Here is an 18,223-nt window from a genome sequence, read left to right on the forward strand (position 1 = left end):
CAAAACTCTGTTTTTGTCCGTGTTAAAATGTAACAAATAAAAATAATAAAGAACAAAATCAGACAACTGTCACTTTAATTGCTTTATGTCCCTCTGAGTTTAAGGTGTTCTAGAACACTGATATATGTTTGCACATCAGCACCCTAATTACTATAGCTAATATAACATCATAGCTGTATGAAAACTAAATAGACATACGTATATACAGTGACCTCCAAAAATATTGGAACACTTGATATTTCACACATTTTAATTTGTTTATGCCAGTTCAAATACAAAAAATGCAAAATGTCTAAAATTATCTTCATTAATTTCAAACTGAATGAAAATCTCCACAACTTCATATGAATGAATTAAAAAAAAAAGCCAAGATGATGGGTGGCAAAAGTAATGGAATGCTTTGGATACCTGTAAATAATCAGTTTTTGCATTTTGTATCACTGGTCATACAGCTTCATGATGATGTGATATAGAGGGGGATTTGCTTTCACCAAAACATCAAATCTAGGCTTGCACTCAGATGTACCTTCTGGAAAATTGTAGCTGAACTTTCAGGTTGTCTTTTTAAGAAAATCCTCCTCTATGCCACTTCAACATGAAGCTGTATAACTGGTGATACAAAATGCAAAACATGCACTATGCACAATTTCTCCAATCACAGCATCAGAAGCCTATATCTTCTGGGTTGTCTGGGTGTCTTGGTGGCTTTCCTCACTCTTCTTCTTGCACAGTCACTCGGTTTTTGAGAACTGTCGACTCCACACAGATTTACCATAGAGTGCCATACTGTTTGTAGTTCTTCACAATTTATGTAAATAAAATCCAAGACATATTCAGTGACTTGGAAATGTTCATGTATCCATCCCCTGACTTGATTGGAAAAAAAAAAAAAACCTGGCAATAAAACTGATTATTGGTATTATCCCAAAGCGTTCCATTACTTAATACAACCCATCATCTTGGCTTTTGTATTTTTAGTTAATTTATATCAAATGTAGAGATTTGCTTTGAGTTTGGATAAGGAACATAATTTTAGAAATTTTTAGTTTTGTATTTTTTTGTATTTGAAATGGCATAAACAAATTCAAATGTGTGAAATACCAAGTATTCCAAAACTCTTGGAGGGCACTGTATTTATTCTCTGTAATATGCAAATGCATACACTAAACAACCCTAAAATGGAGTCAGCTCATCTAGTCTGAGAGGGATATCATGGTCACAAGCACTATAATATAATGTTCCACATTCTGTATACATACTGACGGGGCTTTAAAAAGCCCCCCAGGTTTTTTCTATATGTTCTGTGACTGGACCCGCAATACAGACTCCCAGACTAGGCTTAGGTGTGAATGAAATCATAGTCTTTATTCCAGGCTCTGGTACGGTATACATGTGATCAGTCAGCGAGGCAGAGGTACAAGCAGGGTCATGCAGATATGCAGTCATGGACAAGCAGGGTTCTGTGGTATGAGTAAACACGGACATCCGGGGAGAGGCAAGAGGCATAGTCGAGGAGAACAGAGCAGAAACCGGAACACGGCTTGACAAACTCAAGACTGTGATCAAAAGGCTGGAAAGTGTACAAAAACAACAATCTGGTGAAAGGCTGTGAGGGTATAAATGCTGGTGGACAAATCAGTGTGAAACGAGGAACAGGTGGTGTTGAGGAGGTGCACGTGTGGAGGAATCTAGAAAGGGAGCGTGGCTAGTGGACCAAGGTAGTGTACTGTGCAAGATGGTTGTGGGAGGACTGATGAAAGAGACAAAGATGCGTGAGTGAATCGAAACACAAAGCAGACAGAAACAACGTGAGAGACAAAGACATGAGGCAGGTGCAGTGATGTGAGAACATAATCAGATGGACGTGAGGGACGAGGACATGATGGCAGGTACATGGGTGAGGCGTGGAAACAGACAAATGGCTATGGGGAAAAAACTGAGAACCGAGATAAAACAGAAACCGAGGGCAGAATAAAATACAACTATGAACAGGAACTTGAACAGAGTCATGAGAACTAAAAGAGAACCAAAAGATAATAATACGAAAGACAAAATGACATAAGAACTGATCAGAGAAATAATAGGAACGTAAACACAAAGACAAAACTAAACTGGTGCTGACTAATGACAGAATAATACAATAAAGATAACCAAGCAAAGACTAGATAATAAACAGAAAGCAAAACCCGATATTAAAGTACAATGGATAATAACAGAAATGAGAACAGGCAAAAATAAACAGATGATAACTAATTGATCCATAATGTGAATACAAACCGGCTGGAGAACACTAGAACGGAACTGAACATATAGCCAAAGAATAAAAGTGACAAAGAAACAAAATGACAAAGCAAAATAGAACAGAGAATAACCACATCATGAAAATAACAACTAATCAAACAAAGCTGGGGCAGATGGAGATGAACTACAGAACGAGGCAAAATAAGGACTGAAGCCTAGATCAGGGCCGGGCATGACAGTGACAGTTTAAATTCCAATCATCTCTGTCGATAATTGCTGTAATGCTCTAAATTAAAGTAAATGAGCAAACATGATGACTGACGGGTAAACAGCACTTTCACTGTTGATAGATGTGACGATGTGCAGAGACTCACTGAACTCTGTGGATTTGGAGGAGGCCCGGCATAGCAGCACGTTCCTGATGAAAAGATAAAGATGACTGAGGATGATGAAAGGAGGAGGGGCAGCAGGGCGACTGTAGTATTCTTTGATTAGCTCATATCTTTGGAACTTCCATATTCTGTCTGTGTTGTCTTGCACTTCCTCGAATGTAAAGCTGTCCAAGAAAGCACAGTAGGAATAACAAAGGAAACAGAAAGAAGAAAAAAATTGTGAACACAATGAGGTGGTTAAAACACATGTTGCTTTGTTTTTTATGACAAAGAGCTCACAAAAAGAAACACAAAGTGATGACAGCAACTCACTTGAAGATCGCAATGAGCAGGTTGAGCAGGAGTATGTTGGCAAAGAGCAAATAAACACACAGCATGATGATAGTGAGCCACTCGGGGAACGCTGGTGTTTCGTTTTCATTCAGAACGGGACATTTTGGCTTCAGCGGGTCAGTGCCATTCATGCTGCAGGAATCGATGTTGAATTCAGCATCTGCAGAGAGAAAGCAGCAGTTTGTGCAATGCTGTGTGCAAACAAGTCTGAGCCTCTTAAATACCAGACACGAAGAACTCCATCTTACACCCAACACAAAGCAGTGCACAAGGCAGCGGAAGGGTCTAACCGACGCCACTGTCATTCACTCTGCTTGCACATAGAGGGATGTGTATTAATACTCAGTGTCACCCCCACTTATTAAACTACAACAAAACTTAATTCAAAACAAAAATTTTCAATGAAATGTTTTGTACTGTGTTTTTACACTGGTTTTCTTCCTCCCTGTATTTACAAAAAGGGAACACCACAACAATGCGGTCTACAGGGCAGTCCAGGCATCAGTCAGGAGGCGGTCTGCACCTGATAAGATATGGAGCTGGATGGGAACATGCAGATCGAGTGTATGGAGATGGAGGAGGTGTTGCACCAACTGCTTCACCCCAGGGAGCTTTGGTGGTTGCTCCCACATGTGATCTGCTGCATACACTGAGTACCCATTTGTTCCTCACCAGAAATTCTCTCACTCAAGGCCGCCATCTACAGGCGCATCTAAAAAATTAGAATATCATGAAAAAGTTAAATATTTTTGTCAGGTATTTCAGAGAGCTTACATATTCTAGTTTTAGTACATAGAAACTAAAATGTTTCAATCATTTTTTTTTAATTTAGATAATTACAGCCTACAGCTAAAAAAAAAATAGAAAAATGTGTATCTCAGAATATTAAGTCACTATTTATGCAGTATGAATACCATGAATCTCTCAAATCTGTCTCTGCACACACAACCACAATCATGGGACAACATGGGGCAACTGTCTAGAAGATATTCACATACACTTTCCACAAGAAGGTTAAGCCACAGAAAGTCACTGCTGAATGCTCTGGCTGTTCAGAGTTCTGCATCAAAGAATATTAATGGAAAGCTGACTTAAGGGGAAAAGTATTGTCGGAAAAGATGCATAACCAACAGGGACGAAAGTAGTCTTAGGAAGATTGCAAGGCAAAGTGATTCAAGAACTTCACAAGGAGTGGGCTGAGGCTGGAGTCAGTGCATCAACAGCCACCACGCACTGACGTATACAGGAAATGGGCTACATGTGTTGGATTCCTGATGCCAAGCCACTCCTGAACCAGAGACAATGTCAGAAACATCTTACTTGGGCTAAGGAGAAAAAGAACTGGACTCTCGTTCAGTAGTCCAAAATCCTCTTTTCAGATAAAAGTAAATTTTTAGAATTTCATTTGGAAAACAAGGTTCCAGAGTCTGGAGGAAAAGTGGAGAGACACAAAATCCAAGGTGCTTGAAGTCCAATGTGAGGTTTCTGTGGTTAGTGATGGTTTGCGGTGTGATGTCATCTGCGATGCTGGTCCACTGTGTGTTATCAATTCCGAAGCCAACCCAGTCCTCTATCAAGAGATTGTAGTACAATTCATGCTTCCATGAGGAGGTGATAGTCTAGTGGCCCTTTGGCAATGTCCTTAATCCCCGAGCTGCTCCTGGCGTATAGTGAGCACCTTGCATAGCAGCACCCTGACATCAGTGTGTGTCTCTGTGTGAATGAGAGGCATAATTGTAACATGCTTTGAGTTTCTGATGCAGACGGAAAAGCACGATATGAATGCAGTCCATTTACTGCTGACAAGCTTTATGGAGATTCTGATTTCCTTTTCCAACAGGACTTGGCATCTACCCACAGTGCCAAAACTACCAGTAACTGTTTTGTCATAAATTCTCTACGGGGTATTGTCAAGAGGCACATAAGTGACACCAGAACCAACAATCCAGATGAGTTCAAACATACAAGCAATGCAACCTGGACACCTTCCAGAACACCTTAGCAGACCCAGAGGCTGATTGCCTCCACGTCATGCAGCAATGAAGCAGAAATTCCTTCAATAGGAGCCACATCCAAGTACTAAGTGCGTAAATGAGCATACTACTGTTATGTGCAGACACGAGTTGAGGAGCGCGACCAGCGTCTGACTGAACCCAGCGCTAAAATAACCAGAAAGCGTTTCCAAAAACAAAACATTTATTTCCCTTCTGTGCAATAACTTGTGTACAACATAAATGTGCGGTTGTCTGGCGAGGTGAAGGACGGCGCGCTCTCCAGCGCCCAAATGGATCGAAGCCCAACGCTTCTGGACCCAGACTCACCGCCGAACACCCCCCAGGTGGACACGACAAACTGACTCTGTGAAGGATGGAAAAGGTGAGGTAAGTCAACAGCTACAACAAATATCCTTCAAAGGCACACACTATCAGCAACACATTCAGGTCTGAATTTAAGCTTTATGTAAATGAGCAGCTTCTCACAACAGGTGGAGGATCATCAGTCCGTACGCCACAGCAGTGAGAAGCAAACTGCACAATTCTCATCAATGTTCAAATATACTGCGTAACAAAGCACCAAATTACTGTTAACACTTATTCAGACAGTCATCACCTCTGATGTGTGCTGACAGCATGTGTCCCTCACCCATCCTCCTTCACAGGCACGATGTGTCAAACCCAGGCGCGGTCCTCAGCGTCTCACAAATGAACGTCACAAGGTCGAGTTCCCGGCAATTCTGCTTGAACCACTCATGGCTTAAATGCAGAACGCCATCTCATTATCTGCTTCAGCTGAAAGTCTTTAAGTTTACACGTGAGCATCATCCACAGGTGCAGCTAATAATGCTGATGAGGGTGAAGGACTCTTCTGCCAGTACCGTCTCCACAGACAAAAAACAGTTTGCATACCACCTGGAGAGCAAAGAAAAGAAAACAACACCAAAATGTCCAGCCAAACCCCCCAACACACAACAAGTACCTTTCATAAGTTAGATTTTTTTCTGTATTATAAATCCATTTATATGCTGGACTTCTGAAATGTGCTAATATTTTGAGATACACATTTTCTATTTTTTGGAGATGTAGGCCATAATTAATAAAATTTAAAATAATAACTATTTAAACATTTTAGTTTCGATGTACTGAAACTAGAATATGTAAAAAGTTCACTCTCTGAAATACCTGCAAGAAAATATTGAACTTTTTCACAATATTCAAATTTTTTGAAATGGATCTATAAATAGCAACGTGCCAAGTTCAGGGCGCCGTCACACTGAGCACGAATCAGTCCAAATGGGAAAAACAGCCAAAATTCAAGCCGCATTCATGAGGAACAAACATTCGTACAGCCGTGTACAAATGCTGTACGAATACCAAGAATGTGTTTCAAGCCGCCTCAAATGATTTGCGCGCATACGGAGTGCAGCAGCTCCAGAATCCAGGTCAGCTACACAGAGTGCAGGTCGAATGTGGACACAACACAGCACGAAACACGACAAAATAAAAACAAAATAAAATAAAAACGACAAAGAATAAAAAGAACACAGCACAAGACCCCACAATGCCGACAGAATGTAGCAGCAATATGCAGAATGCACCTCCAATGCCGTATGTGCCACATGAGGTCTGGGTGGAAGGCAAGCAAGGGGATGGGTGTGGCAGAGCGAGCAATGTGGCCCGTTCTTCTGAAGACCTGCCGTGTCCCACTGCTGGATGTTGACATCCAACCCATGAACTGATTAAATTTCGGTTCATGGGTTGGATGCCCCCTTATTGCACGTGCTCCCTCTCTCACTCTTTTGGACATGAGCTGTTTAGCGGACAGGCAGACGCCCTGCTGACCAGATGGGTTCACACATGAGCGGTAAAGCGATCAGATGATATGTGCGCACACACACGCGCAGCAGGTGATCAGAAGATCCAGCCTGACGCACCCACAGCGGTTCGATCAGCTGCTTTTAGCACACGCACATGCAACGGTTCAATCAGCTCAATCAGCAATCAGCTATTCTCACTACACAAAAGCACAGCGGGGTGTGTGGATGATCCAGCCTGATGCATGTGCAGTGGTTCGATCAGCTGTTATGAGCACATGCACCTGAGTGAACATGTGTTCCAGCCTCACACACATGCAGTGGATCGAGCAGATGAGGGAGCCCCATGCTTTCCTCTCTCCAGGATATTAGGTCTGTGTGGAGCTTGCGTTCGTGTGTTACATGCACTCTGCTATTGCACTCTGTGCCTTAATTTGCATGGAGATTATGCACTATATAAATAATAAAATAGAGGTTGACAAGTCATAAATGCTTTCACACTATGCACTTTGGACTGAGTTTATAAAAATAGGACTGCACGTATTGCAACTGCTGTCTTTGACGTCTTGAACTGACAGCATATCGTCGACAAAGAAAGTCATATTTCACTCACTGTCAATGTTTGTCGGAACATTCCCAAATATGACAAGGTACGGTTCGTAAACTGCCCCACGCACAATCCAGTCCAGTCGACTCTCATTGTGGATAAGGATGCCCTGTTTGGCTACACCGTACGCCACCACCCAGATGCTCAGTAGGAACATGAAGAAGAACATATCCATCATCTGAGGGTCAGAGAGGCATCAGTCACACACTGACCAATGGAGTCAACACACAATGCAAATCTAAATTATAGACGCGCACTCTACATCCTGGAGAGCATAGAGTTAGAGACTCTACTTACTCCAAAACATAAAAATTTCTATCTCAGACCTTGCTTTGAGTAATCATTCCAGTGTTTCACTATTTATCCCACTTTTGTCCCTGAGAATCTTTACCACATGAAAACTTCACTGACACTACTACATTTCAGCTGTGCTCTGTGCAAGTTCAACAACTTTTCATGTGATGTGACTATGCTGCGTGTATCACTTAACACGTCACAACACATTACATACACAATAATGCTTGCACATTGTGTATTCCTGCAGAAATCTATATTATAATAGCCAAGTGGCCTATGTGTGTGTGCGCATGTATGGTGTTGCTCACAGAGAAACTGGGAAGAGCTGGCATTTGCCCTTTGGTATGCTTATGTATTTTGGGTCAAGGATGAATGCTGCGAAAATGGAAAGTTGATAGGACAAATATTTTTGGACAAATTAGTGAAATTAGCTAACAACAGTGAACATTGGACATTGTGCTGTTTGGGCTTTAAATGTTGTTACTGTGGTTCATGTTACTTTAACAGTGTTGTTAGTGTTAGTCAGTTTAGTTAAGTGTCATGTTGCCATTACCAAGACTACAAGTGACTGGTTTGCTGACCATGGTATTAGTCAGTGGTGAGCACAGTTCTGATAACCGATAATTATCGAAGATAATGTTTTAATTATCGGATTATCTTTTCAGATAACTTTAAAAACCATTATCGGACTAATTATCTTCCGATAAATTTTTGTCCAATAATTTTTAGACCATTAACGTGGTAAACAAAGCTGAACAGCTACAAACATTTATAAAATTTAAAATCAGTTGAGCACCTACCTGTTAAATGTTTCGTAGCAGATGTGTAGTTCTAACCTCTGCAAACAGAGGAGAGCTGCTTCTAGAAGAAACCGCTCTATCCTCTGCAGGCAAAGCAGAACTGCTCACCAAAAAAAAAAAAAAACTTATTTCTTTTAACCCCATACTGATACACGGGCAATATCACCCAAGTAATCCAGAGACATACATTTTTAACTTATGGTTCAAATTTTAACCAAACTAATTTCAGACAACTTATTTAAATTAACATCAAGTTTTAGAAAGTGAAAATATCAGATATACTATGTTTTAGTTTTAAAGTAATGCGCTAATTTTTAAGGTTGCTATGCCAAGTGCATTATGGGTAGGATAGGGTACGTTCACGACAGGAGAAATGCATTTCAGACACTCTGATCAGGCTCCACGGACAACAGCATTAAACTCTAGTGCCTAAAACTCTTGTGAATATATTCTCTGGGTTTATAGACATTGTTATTGTGTTTGCATTTATTAAATTCCATGCATCTTAAATGTAGCAGACACGGATCATCTGGGATTTTGTTTTGGAACTTTTCACGGTCTCTACTGCCATCTACTGGCCAGTAGTGTTCATGGCAGTATTCGCCCTGAAGCTGGGCTGATATTTTCAATCACTGTACTCGGTTCCAGCTGAAACTGTACGACACAACCGCACAGTGTAAAAGTTCAGAGCACACGATTTATGTTCTCACACACATTGTACGTTGGAATCGTGTTTCCAGAAGCAAAATGTAAACAGAAGCTTTTTTTTTCAAATTGAATTTACATTTCTTATTTTTTACAAAAACTCTCGATGGGAGACATCAAAGTTAAAAAAAAAACAACTTTATAAGACAGGTCTGCGGTGTTTGCACAGGCACAGTGCAAGAGGTTGGACGCTTGTAGCGCTTCAGCAGCGGGATACCCTCCCGACAGCCGACCAGAATATCAAACAGGTTTGATTTTCATCTGACCATACGATTGCCAATCAGGAGGTGGTCGTGAGATGTTAAACTCAGCTCGTTACTCCATGTATACTAAACAATGCAGGACGTGCAATTAACCTGAAACTCTGTGCGATCCAAAAAAATTCTCGCACAAATGAAAAATCAGCTAAAAAAGGGCCAAAATGTGCACAGTGTAAACCCAGCTTAAGTACTGAACATCTGGCACCAGTAGATCATGGCAATGTTCTATTTATTTTTGACACTGGTTATATCAGACGGTTATCTAATTACAACTTGGCTTTTTTTTTTCTTCTTTTTTTATTTAAATGCCTTTTTTTTATAAATAAAAAAAATTAATATTTTACAAAAGCACATTTATCTGTAAACACCAACACACGACACACCTCACATTAACGTGTTGGTTTACATAGAATGAATGAGTCAACCAATCAATGTTAGCGGAGGCACATTTTATCCTTTGCGATCTGTCTGTGTTTGTTACAAAACTTCAGAATTACTGCATTATTCAACATTAAAAGATATACAGTGGACCCTCGTTTATCGCGGGAATTACATTCTAAAAATAACCCGCAATAGGCGAAATCAGCGAAGTAGTCAGCGTTATTTTTTTACAATTATTATACATGTTTTAAGGCTGTAAAACCCCTCACTACACACTTTATACACTTTTCTCAAACAGGCATTAACATTTTCTCACTTTTCTCTCCTGTGTAAACACTCTCTTTTTTCTTCTGGGGGAGAAGATTATAAACAGACACACGCAGAACACAATGTGCGTGCTCTCCCTTCACTCACTGCCTCCAGGGGTACGGATGCAGGACCCGCAAAGAATCCAAGTCATGGCCACGGAGCTCTGCGGCTGCGGTTATCAAGACCATGCAGCGGGCGATACGGATTTTTCCGCATTAAGTCTATCCTTGTGGGGTGGCGGAGCGCTCCGCATCAAAACAGCGAGTGTAGTTTCTGGACCTGTTGCCAGACTTGTCCGCAGCTCCACACAGCAGACAGGGTGGTGTGAGTGGCCCGCTGCGGCGCTTACTGAGCCCACAGACTCAGTAAGGGCATCGGAGGCAGTGAAAGCAATCGCGGTGATGCCAACCGGTGCCGCGACCGGCCCGCCTGATAAGGACGCAGAACACAATGCGCTGTTAAAAAAAAGAAGAAGAAGTATGCAAAATTGCACTAAAAAAATCTGCAAGGCTGCGAAAGGTGAACCGCATTATAGCGAGGGACCACTGTATGTTGTATTTTAACTTTGTACAAATGACAGAATTGACATTAATGGAGTTATTCCATCAGTATTCATTTTATATTAATTAATTATTCAATTTGCTTCTGTGCTGGAAGCCATGTAGTAAACAGGAGCTTCCAGTAGGGAGCAGGACAGTCAAAGACAGAAGTGCTGACTCATTATTTGGGTCTGTCGTCACCTTTGATGCTTCCAGAAGCGATCATGGTGTTAAAACTCAAAATCAGCTTGTTAGTAGTTGCAAGTATACCGGACACAATATTGGAATTTATCGGTTATCAATGACTTCCAATACATTTTTGGGTGGTTTATCGGTTTAGGTTTATAAAAGATAACTTTTCAGTTATCTGTTACCAAAGTTCATTTTTTTGGTTATCTGTCCCCACCTCTGCCATTACCGTGAGTGAAATCTGTACTGCGTTTGATGTTTGTGTAAAAATAAAAGCACCCACTTGCAGCAGAATGCAGAAAAGACAAAAAGCTGTGCATGCATGTGTATGTGCAAATAAGTTTGATCACTGACAAACTGGGCAGTGCTGACATTTGCTGTTTGGTATGCTTGTATGTTTTTTGGGCCAAAGATGAATGGCACCAAAAAGGAACGTTGACAGGACTCATATTTTTGGAGAAACTATGGATATTAGATAACAACACTGAACAATGGACGTTGCTAATTACATTCTGGACTCACACGTCATTCCAGCAGGGGGCGATAAATTATCTTGATATTAAAAGCATGCGTGCGTGATTTTATTTAGTAAGTTCAATGTAAGTACATAATATAATTGTATATACGTTACAAATACATGGATGCCACAAGAAAGTGAAAACACTTTTTTCCATTGTGATCAATATAAAAATCAAATGTCAAAATAGAAGTAATAATAAAATAAAATAATAATACTGATAATAATAATAATAATAATAATACACTGAAAAAAGAACCAACTTAATTGAATAGTTTCAATTTGTAATACATAAATGAAATATGTTCTTTGAAAATAAAGATATAAGTTAGATAACATGATAATAAGTAAATAAGTTAGATTAACATGCGTTAATCTAATTTATTAACTAAATTTCAAAGAACTTAATTCATTCAGGTGTTGGCAGTTGACACAATGTAATTAAGTTGGTTCAAGTATTTTCTTTTCTTTTTTAGTGTATATAATAACAAGAACCTAAACAATTTATGAATACATAAAGACAGTAAATTATCACTAAAAACAATTACATATTTAACAGGAAATAAAAGGGTTGATTATTCTTCTAAAAACTGAGGCCTGAGGTTGTAAAAACATTCTGGACTCACACACCATTCCAACTCATTATGGAAACTTTGCATAATTTATTACCACCCTTGAACCACCCTATTTTATAAACACCACCCAATATAGAGCCCGTGGATTCCCACGGGCAACAGGCTAATGTGAACCCATAATCCTGCAAAACGTCAGAACACTAGAAGGGAGCAAAAAGGCCTTTAGTTTGGTCTAACATGTTTGACTGATATGCCTAAAACATGTTTTAATTTAGATAATCACAAAAAGCACATATGACCTGCAGAGACCAATTGAAGGTCTAGTAAGACAGGAGACTGTTTTTATATGATTTAAGGTGTTCTAACTTTATACTTTTCTACATCGAGTCAAATTTATATTTAAATATTGCACATTCACTCACCATTCTTCTGAGGATGATGATTTTGGGGCCTAGAGTCCGGCTGATAGTGAAGATTGCCATCACACGGAGGCAGAAGACAACAAAATCGATGCAGAGGATGATTTTGCCCGCATAGAAGAGTTTGGTCATCAGCCTAAAAGAGAAAATATCGGTACTGGGGGGGGGACTTCCACAACCAAAATGTATTTCTAACAGGATGTAAACTCACCTAAACACGAGCCCTATAATAAAAAGGATGATGGACAGCACATCGAGTATATTCCATAACTCGTTAATATACATCTTGGCTTTTTTATGTAACCCAAAGCCATCAGGATCATGAAACAGCTGAAAGACAAAACTGAAAACTGTAATTTTGTAATTTTTAACGAAAAGTGCCACGATTAATTAATTAGTCACGAGAAATGAAAAACAACTATATTGACAGACTTAAGGGGTTACACTATATGTGTGCTTATCGACAGGTTTGCACATAAATGGTGCTCATGGGTGCTAAAAATAAATGATGTGCAGCAGAAAACACATAGGGAAGCACTGTACCATTTATCTGGCTTCATCATGTTCATCCTGAGAAGTGCTTCCCTCTGTGTTATGCTGGGCGTCATTTATTTTTAGCATGCATGAGCACGTTATGTGTACACCTGCTTATAGAAATACCTTGTTTTTTTATTGCCAAATTTGGGCAGTGTGATTTTAATGTTTATATCTGTGTATCCCAGTAGTCGCTCACCTGTCTGACCTCCTCACACACCAAAGAGAAGAGCCAGATGTAGAGAAGCACCTCCCCTGCAGAGGGTGTGGCTTGGAAGTCCACCATTAGGACCACAGAAAACAGGAAAAGGAAGGCAAAATAGGACAAAATATGCCAGCAGAATTTGACCTGTGGTGATCCGTAGAGGCCCATCAGCCTGGACCAGCAGCTCAGAGGATTCAGTCGCTTTCTGTTGAAGAGGTCACTGAGGATGAAAGGTCACTGGTTTAGAAAGCCACACGTGGGATGCCTGACCAACACAAAATTACACCATAACAAACTGGACAACATTTGCATGTTATCAGTGTTTGAAAAAGCTGCCATCTGCTTACAAGCTATGAGAATGCTTCCTAAGAGTGCTTCCTGTCATTGTCTCCAAGGTTTTCAGCTCCTCATTCTTCTCCGCCTCTTTGTGGATGACCTCATCACGCCTGGGGAAGAACTGTTTATCATTTATAAAGCAACCATAATAGTTTTCATCAAACCTTTTCAACAAATTTACATGCTATATAAAATTATGTTAATTTCTTTTTTTAATGACACGTCAAAGTTGAGCTGGTTTACTATTTTGCCGCAAACAAGTGTGTGTTTTTAAAACGTTACCAATGACAATTACCAATGCTCTTTGACACTCGATATGATCAAAGCAAACCCCTCACCCTGCTTAACAGTTTGCCAGTTATTTAATGTTTTGAAATGGCTGATGAGCCGAACAACTACAAAAACATCCGTATCTTTGTGTTCGTCAAGCTCTGATCCTCCACTAGGGGGCTAGGAGCTTGAAGGTTTAGCGTAGTGTAGGTCTGCACTCTTCTGGACAGAGACCGCTGATGTTGTGCCTGGAATCTGCTGGAGCCACTCTTCCAATTTATGGGTTACCACTGGAACCACTTTGGACTTTACCCTACACACCTGCTCCAGATGTTCCTTCAGCCCCTGGTACTTCTCGATTTTCTCATGCTGCTTCTCTTTGATGTTGTTGTCGGCTTGGATTGTCACATCTAGAACTACTGCGGTCTTCTGCTCCTTGTCAACCATCATTATATCTGGTTGGTTGGCAGGCCGGCAGCTGGATAATGTAGTGGCAACATTGCAATCACTGGAGCAATAGAGCAGGGGTAAATCCACATAAGGGAATGCATCCAGCAAGGGTCCACAGGCTACCAAATCCTACCTCAGAACATGCACGAGAGATATACTGTACATCTAAAGCCATACTGTCTCAGACTTTACCTGGGTTAACCAGGTTGGTGTCAGATTTTGGGTACCAGGACAAACTGATGAGGAGTAGACATGTAACAGCACTGAAATGTGCCATTTCCCTCAAATATTGTTCACAAACCAGTCTAAATCTGTCATAATGAGCACTTCCCCTTTGCTGAGATAATCCATCCCACCTCACAGGTGTGCCATATCAAGATGCTGATTAGACACCATGATTAGTGCACAGGTGTGCCTTAGACTCTCCACAATAAAAGGCCACTCTGAAAGGTGCAGTTTTGTTTTATTGGGGGGGATACCAGTCAGTATCTGGTGTGACCACCATTTGCCTCATGCAGTGCAACACATCTTCTTCGTATAGAGTTGATCCGGTTGTCAATTGTGGCCTGTGGAATGTTGGTCCACTCCTCTTCAATGGCTGTGCGAAGTTGCTGGAAACGCCAGCGAATGTGAGCATTTGCCCACTCAAGTCGGTTACGACGACGAACTGGAGTCAGGTCGAGACCCTGATGAGGTTGACGAGCATGCAGATGAGCTTCCCTGAGACGGTTTCTGACAGTTTGTGCAGTAATTCTTTGGTTATGCAAACCAGTTGTTTCAGCAGCTGTCCGAGTGGCTGGTCTCAGACGATCTTGGAGGTGAACATGCTGGATGTGGAGGTCCTGGGCTGGTGTGGTTACACGTGGTCTGCGGTTGTGAGGCTGGTTGGATGTACTGCCAAATTCTCTGAAACGCCTTTGCAGATGGCTTATGGTAGAGAAATGAACATTCAATACACGAGCAACAGCTCTGGTTGACATTCCTGCTGTCAGCATTCCAACTGCACGCTCCCTCAAATCTTGCGACATCTGTGGCATTGTGCTGTGTGATAAAACTGCACCTTTCAGAGTGGCCTTTTATTGAGGGCAGTCTAAGGCACACCTGTGCACTAATCATGGTGTCTAATCAGCATCTTGATATGGCACACCTGTGAGGTGGGATGGATTATCTCAGCAAAGGAGAAGTGCTCACCATCACAGATTTAGACTGGTTTGTGAACAATATTTGAGGGAAATGGTGATATTGTGTATGTGGAAAAAGTTTTAGATCTTTGAGTTCATCTCGTACAAAATGGGAGCAAAACCAAAAGTGTTGCATTTATATTTTTGTTGAGTGTAGAACGGTGTAGACACATAAGAAATGCTGATTTCTATTTCCAGCAGGACTTTGCACCTACATACAGTGCCAAAACTACTACCAACTGTTTTGCTGACCATGGTGTTATTGTACTTGATTGGCCAGCCAACTGGTGTGACCTGGACCCCTTAAAGAATCTATGGGGTACCCGGCGCTGCCTGGACATAAGCCAAATGCCAATCATTTTAATCAAAACAATTGCCCAACATTTGTTTTTGTAATGCTGATGTCTTATAAATATAATTAGTAAAGTTTGTCCAGGAGAATTATAAGAGGTGGACTCCCCAAACTAAGTGAAAATACTTTTGATGTTCTTCATGCAGACTTTGTTTTGCAATCAAATTTATAACAAAATTACACACAAAAGTTAGGTAACAGTAAATGGAAATATCATTGGATCAAAATTGAGGTAATGGTGTATTTCACTGTTTTTACAGGACAGTCAGGTGCTTAACAGTTGAGAACATAAAGTAGCTGAAGGAAGGGATTAAATAAACAGAGATGGTCAACACATATACAGGGCTGGAAATCTGAATCTGCCTGGTCATACCCACAGCCTCAGCCTAAGCATATTGTTTTGCTGAGTGTGCTGTGGCTGTGCTGTACTGAGTGTGCTGTAGAAAGGGATTAAATAAACAGAGATGGCCAACACATATACAGGGCTGGAAATTTAAATCTGCCTGGTCATACCCACAGCCGGCTATTTTGGGGGTAATTTTCAGTTCAGCTTTTAAAAAATGGTGCCAGTCTGTTCCCCGTGTCATGAGGATTCAGAATATATATAGTTTTTTGGGCTACATATTATAGTTTGGGAGTTTAACGCACATGGTACAACACTGTATGGTCTTACATAAATGGCTATTTTGGGGGTAATTTTCAGTTCAACTTTTTAAAAAAAATGCTACCAGTTTGTTCCCCATGTCATGAGGATTCAGAATATATATACTTGAATCACACCTGAATCCAATGAAAGACTCGTTAGCAGACTTTTAATGAGCCTTTCATTGGTTTCAGGTGTGTTGGAACAGGGAGACAACTAAGAGTGTCAGGAAGGTGGCTCTCGAGGACCGAACTTGGCCACCCCTGCTCTATGTTGTTTGACTGCAGCGACTCTGGCGTGCAAGAGATTACGGGATACGTCAATAGGGTGAATACCGGAATGCTGCTTTTACAACTTATTGTTGAGAAAGTGTAGTGACACGGACCCACAACAGGGGGCGTAAAGGAACAGACAATGGAAATGCAAAAGATAATTTAATGTTGTGAAATGTGCACAACGGTATACAGATACAACTTTAGATAACAGTCAATTAAACAGTTGGTGACGTGTGGGCAGGCTCGAGGATAGGAGACGCCTGTCCAGAGAAGAGTCGGGCCCCATACGATTTCCACTGCCAGCGGAGACCTGCAATACACAGGAGCCGCCAAATCCTGAGTCCCCAGGTGGCCACCGCCTCCAGCTGTCGGATCGGGTACTGCTGGCAGGAAGCACAGACAGATCAAGTGGGTGTGTGCACACCCAGCAAACAGTTCAGCACACTCACAGTTCTTTGTGGAGTGACACGTCCTCCACTCTCAAGTAGCAGGAAAACCAAGTTCGTGCAGTGCCTACTGACACACTAAGAAATTTAGGAGCGGAATCGCCGACTCCTCCAAATTTCCAACACACCAGCTCCAAGCTGTCAGTTACAGCAGGTTAGGACTGCAAACAGTTTAGCATCCAATACGTGCGTACAGCACAGAGAAAGGCTGAGAAGGTTACCTGTCGGGTAAGATGATTTCTCGGCAGGGATGTGACGTCTCTACCAGGCTTTTATGGATGGTGGTGATGAGGAGTAAATGCATGACAGCTGTCAGCTCCGGGCTCCTGGGGTTCTCATGCGGCGACTGTGCCCTCTGGTGCCTGAAGCCCGCCATTCAGGCAGGGCGCCCTCTGGTGGTGGGCCAGCAGTACCTCCTCTTCAGCGGCCCACACAACAGGACCCCCCCCTCAACGGGCGCCTCCTGGCGCCCGACCAGGCTTGTCGGGATGGCGTTGGTAGAAGTCGGCCAGGAGGGCCGGGTCCAGGATGAAGCTCCTCTTCACCCAGGAGCACTCTTCGGGTCCGTAACCCTCCCAGTCCACTAGATACTGGAACCCCCGGCCCTTCCGATGGACGTCCAGGAGCCTGCGCATGGTCCAAGCAGGCTCTCCGTCGATGATCCGAGCAGGAGGCAGCGCCGGTCCGGGGGTGCAGAGTTCCGAGGTGTGGTAGGGTTTGATGCGGGAAACATGAAAAACAGGATGAATCGGCAGTGAAGCTGGCAGCTTCAGCTTCACTGCAGCCGGACTGAGGACTTTGAGGATGGTGTAAGGTCCAATGAATCGGTCCTTTAGTTTCTGGGACTCCACTTGAAGGGGGATGTCCTTGGTGGATAACCAAACCTCCTGCCCGGGCTGGTATGCAGGGGCCGGGGAACGCCGGCGATCTGCATGGGCCTTGGCCCTCGTCCGGGCTTTAAGCAGGGCAGAGCGGGCAGTACGCCACACCCGACGGCACCTCCTTAGGTGGGCCTGGACCGAGGGCACACCAACCTCTCCCTCAATGAGTGGAAAAAATGGGGGCTGGTACCCCAAACACACCTCAAACGGGGAGAGGCCGGTGGCAGATGAGACTTGGCTGTTGCGAGCGTACTCGATCCAGGCCAGATGGTTGC

General features: G+C 42.1%; 1 protein-coding gene across 3 annotated transcripts in view; it reads right to left on the reverse strand.

The window, feature by feature from the left end:
• trpm2 (transient receptor potential cation channel, subfamily M, member 2) overlaps nucleotides 1-18,223 on the reverse strand; it is a 60,790-nt gene that overhangs the window by 7,220 nt on the left and 35,347 nt on the right. For all 3 annotated transcript variants that reach the window (XM_034186460.1, XM_034186462.1, XM_034186463.1), the window contains 7 exons: nucleotides 13,462-13,560; nucleotides 13,109-13,334; nucleotides 12,587-12,705; nucleotides 12,379-12,511; nucleotides 7,391-7,562; nucleotides 2,946-3,126; nucleotides 2,616-2,797 (listed from right to left, as the gene is read on the reverse strand). In XM_034186460.1, coding sequence (XP_034042351.1) covers nucleotides 2,616-2,797; nucleotides 2,946-3,126; nucleotides 7,391-7,562; nucleotides 12,379-12,511; nucleotides 12,587-12,705; nucleotides 13,109-13,334; nucleotides 13,462-13,560 — 1,112 coding nt within the window. The remainder of the gene's footprint in view (nucleotides 1-2,615; nucleotides 2,798-2,945; nucleotides 3,127-7,390; nucleotides 7,563-12,378; nucleotides 12,512-12,586; nucleotides 12,706-13,108; nucleotides 13,335-13,461; nucleotides 13,561-18,223) is intronic.

The sequence above is a fragment of the Thalassophryne amazonica genome, chromosome 14, assembly GCF_902500255.1.
Source record: "Thalassophryne amazonica chromosome 14, fThaAma1.1, whole genome shotgun sequence".
Classification (NCBI taxonomy): Eukaryota; Metazoa; Chordata; class Actinopteri; order Batrachoidiformes; family Batrachoididae; genus Thalassophryne; species Thalassophryne amazonica.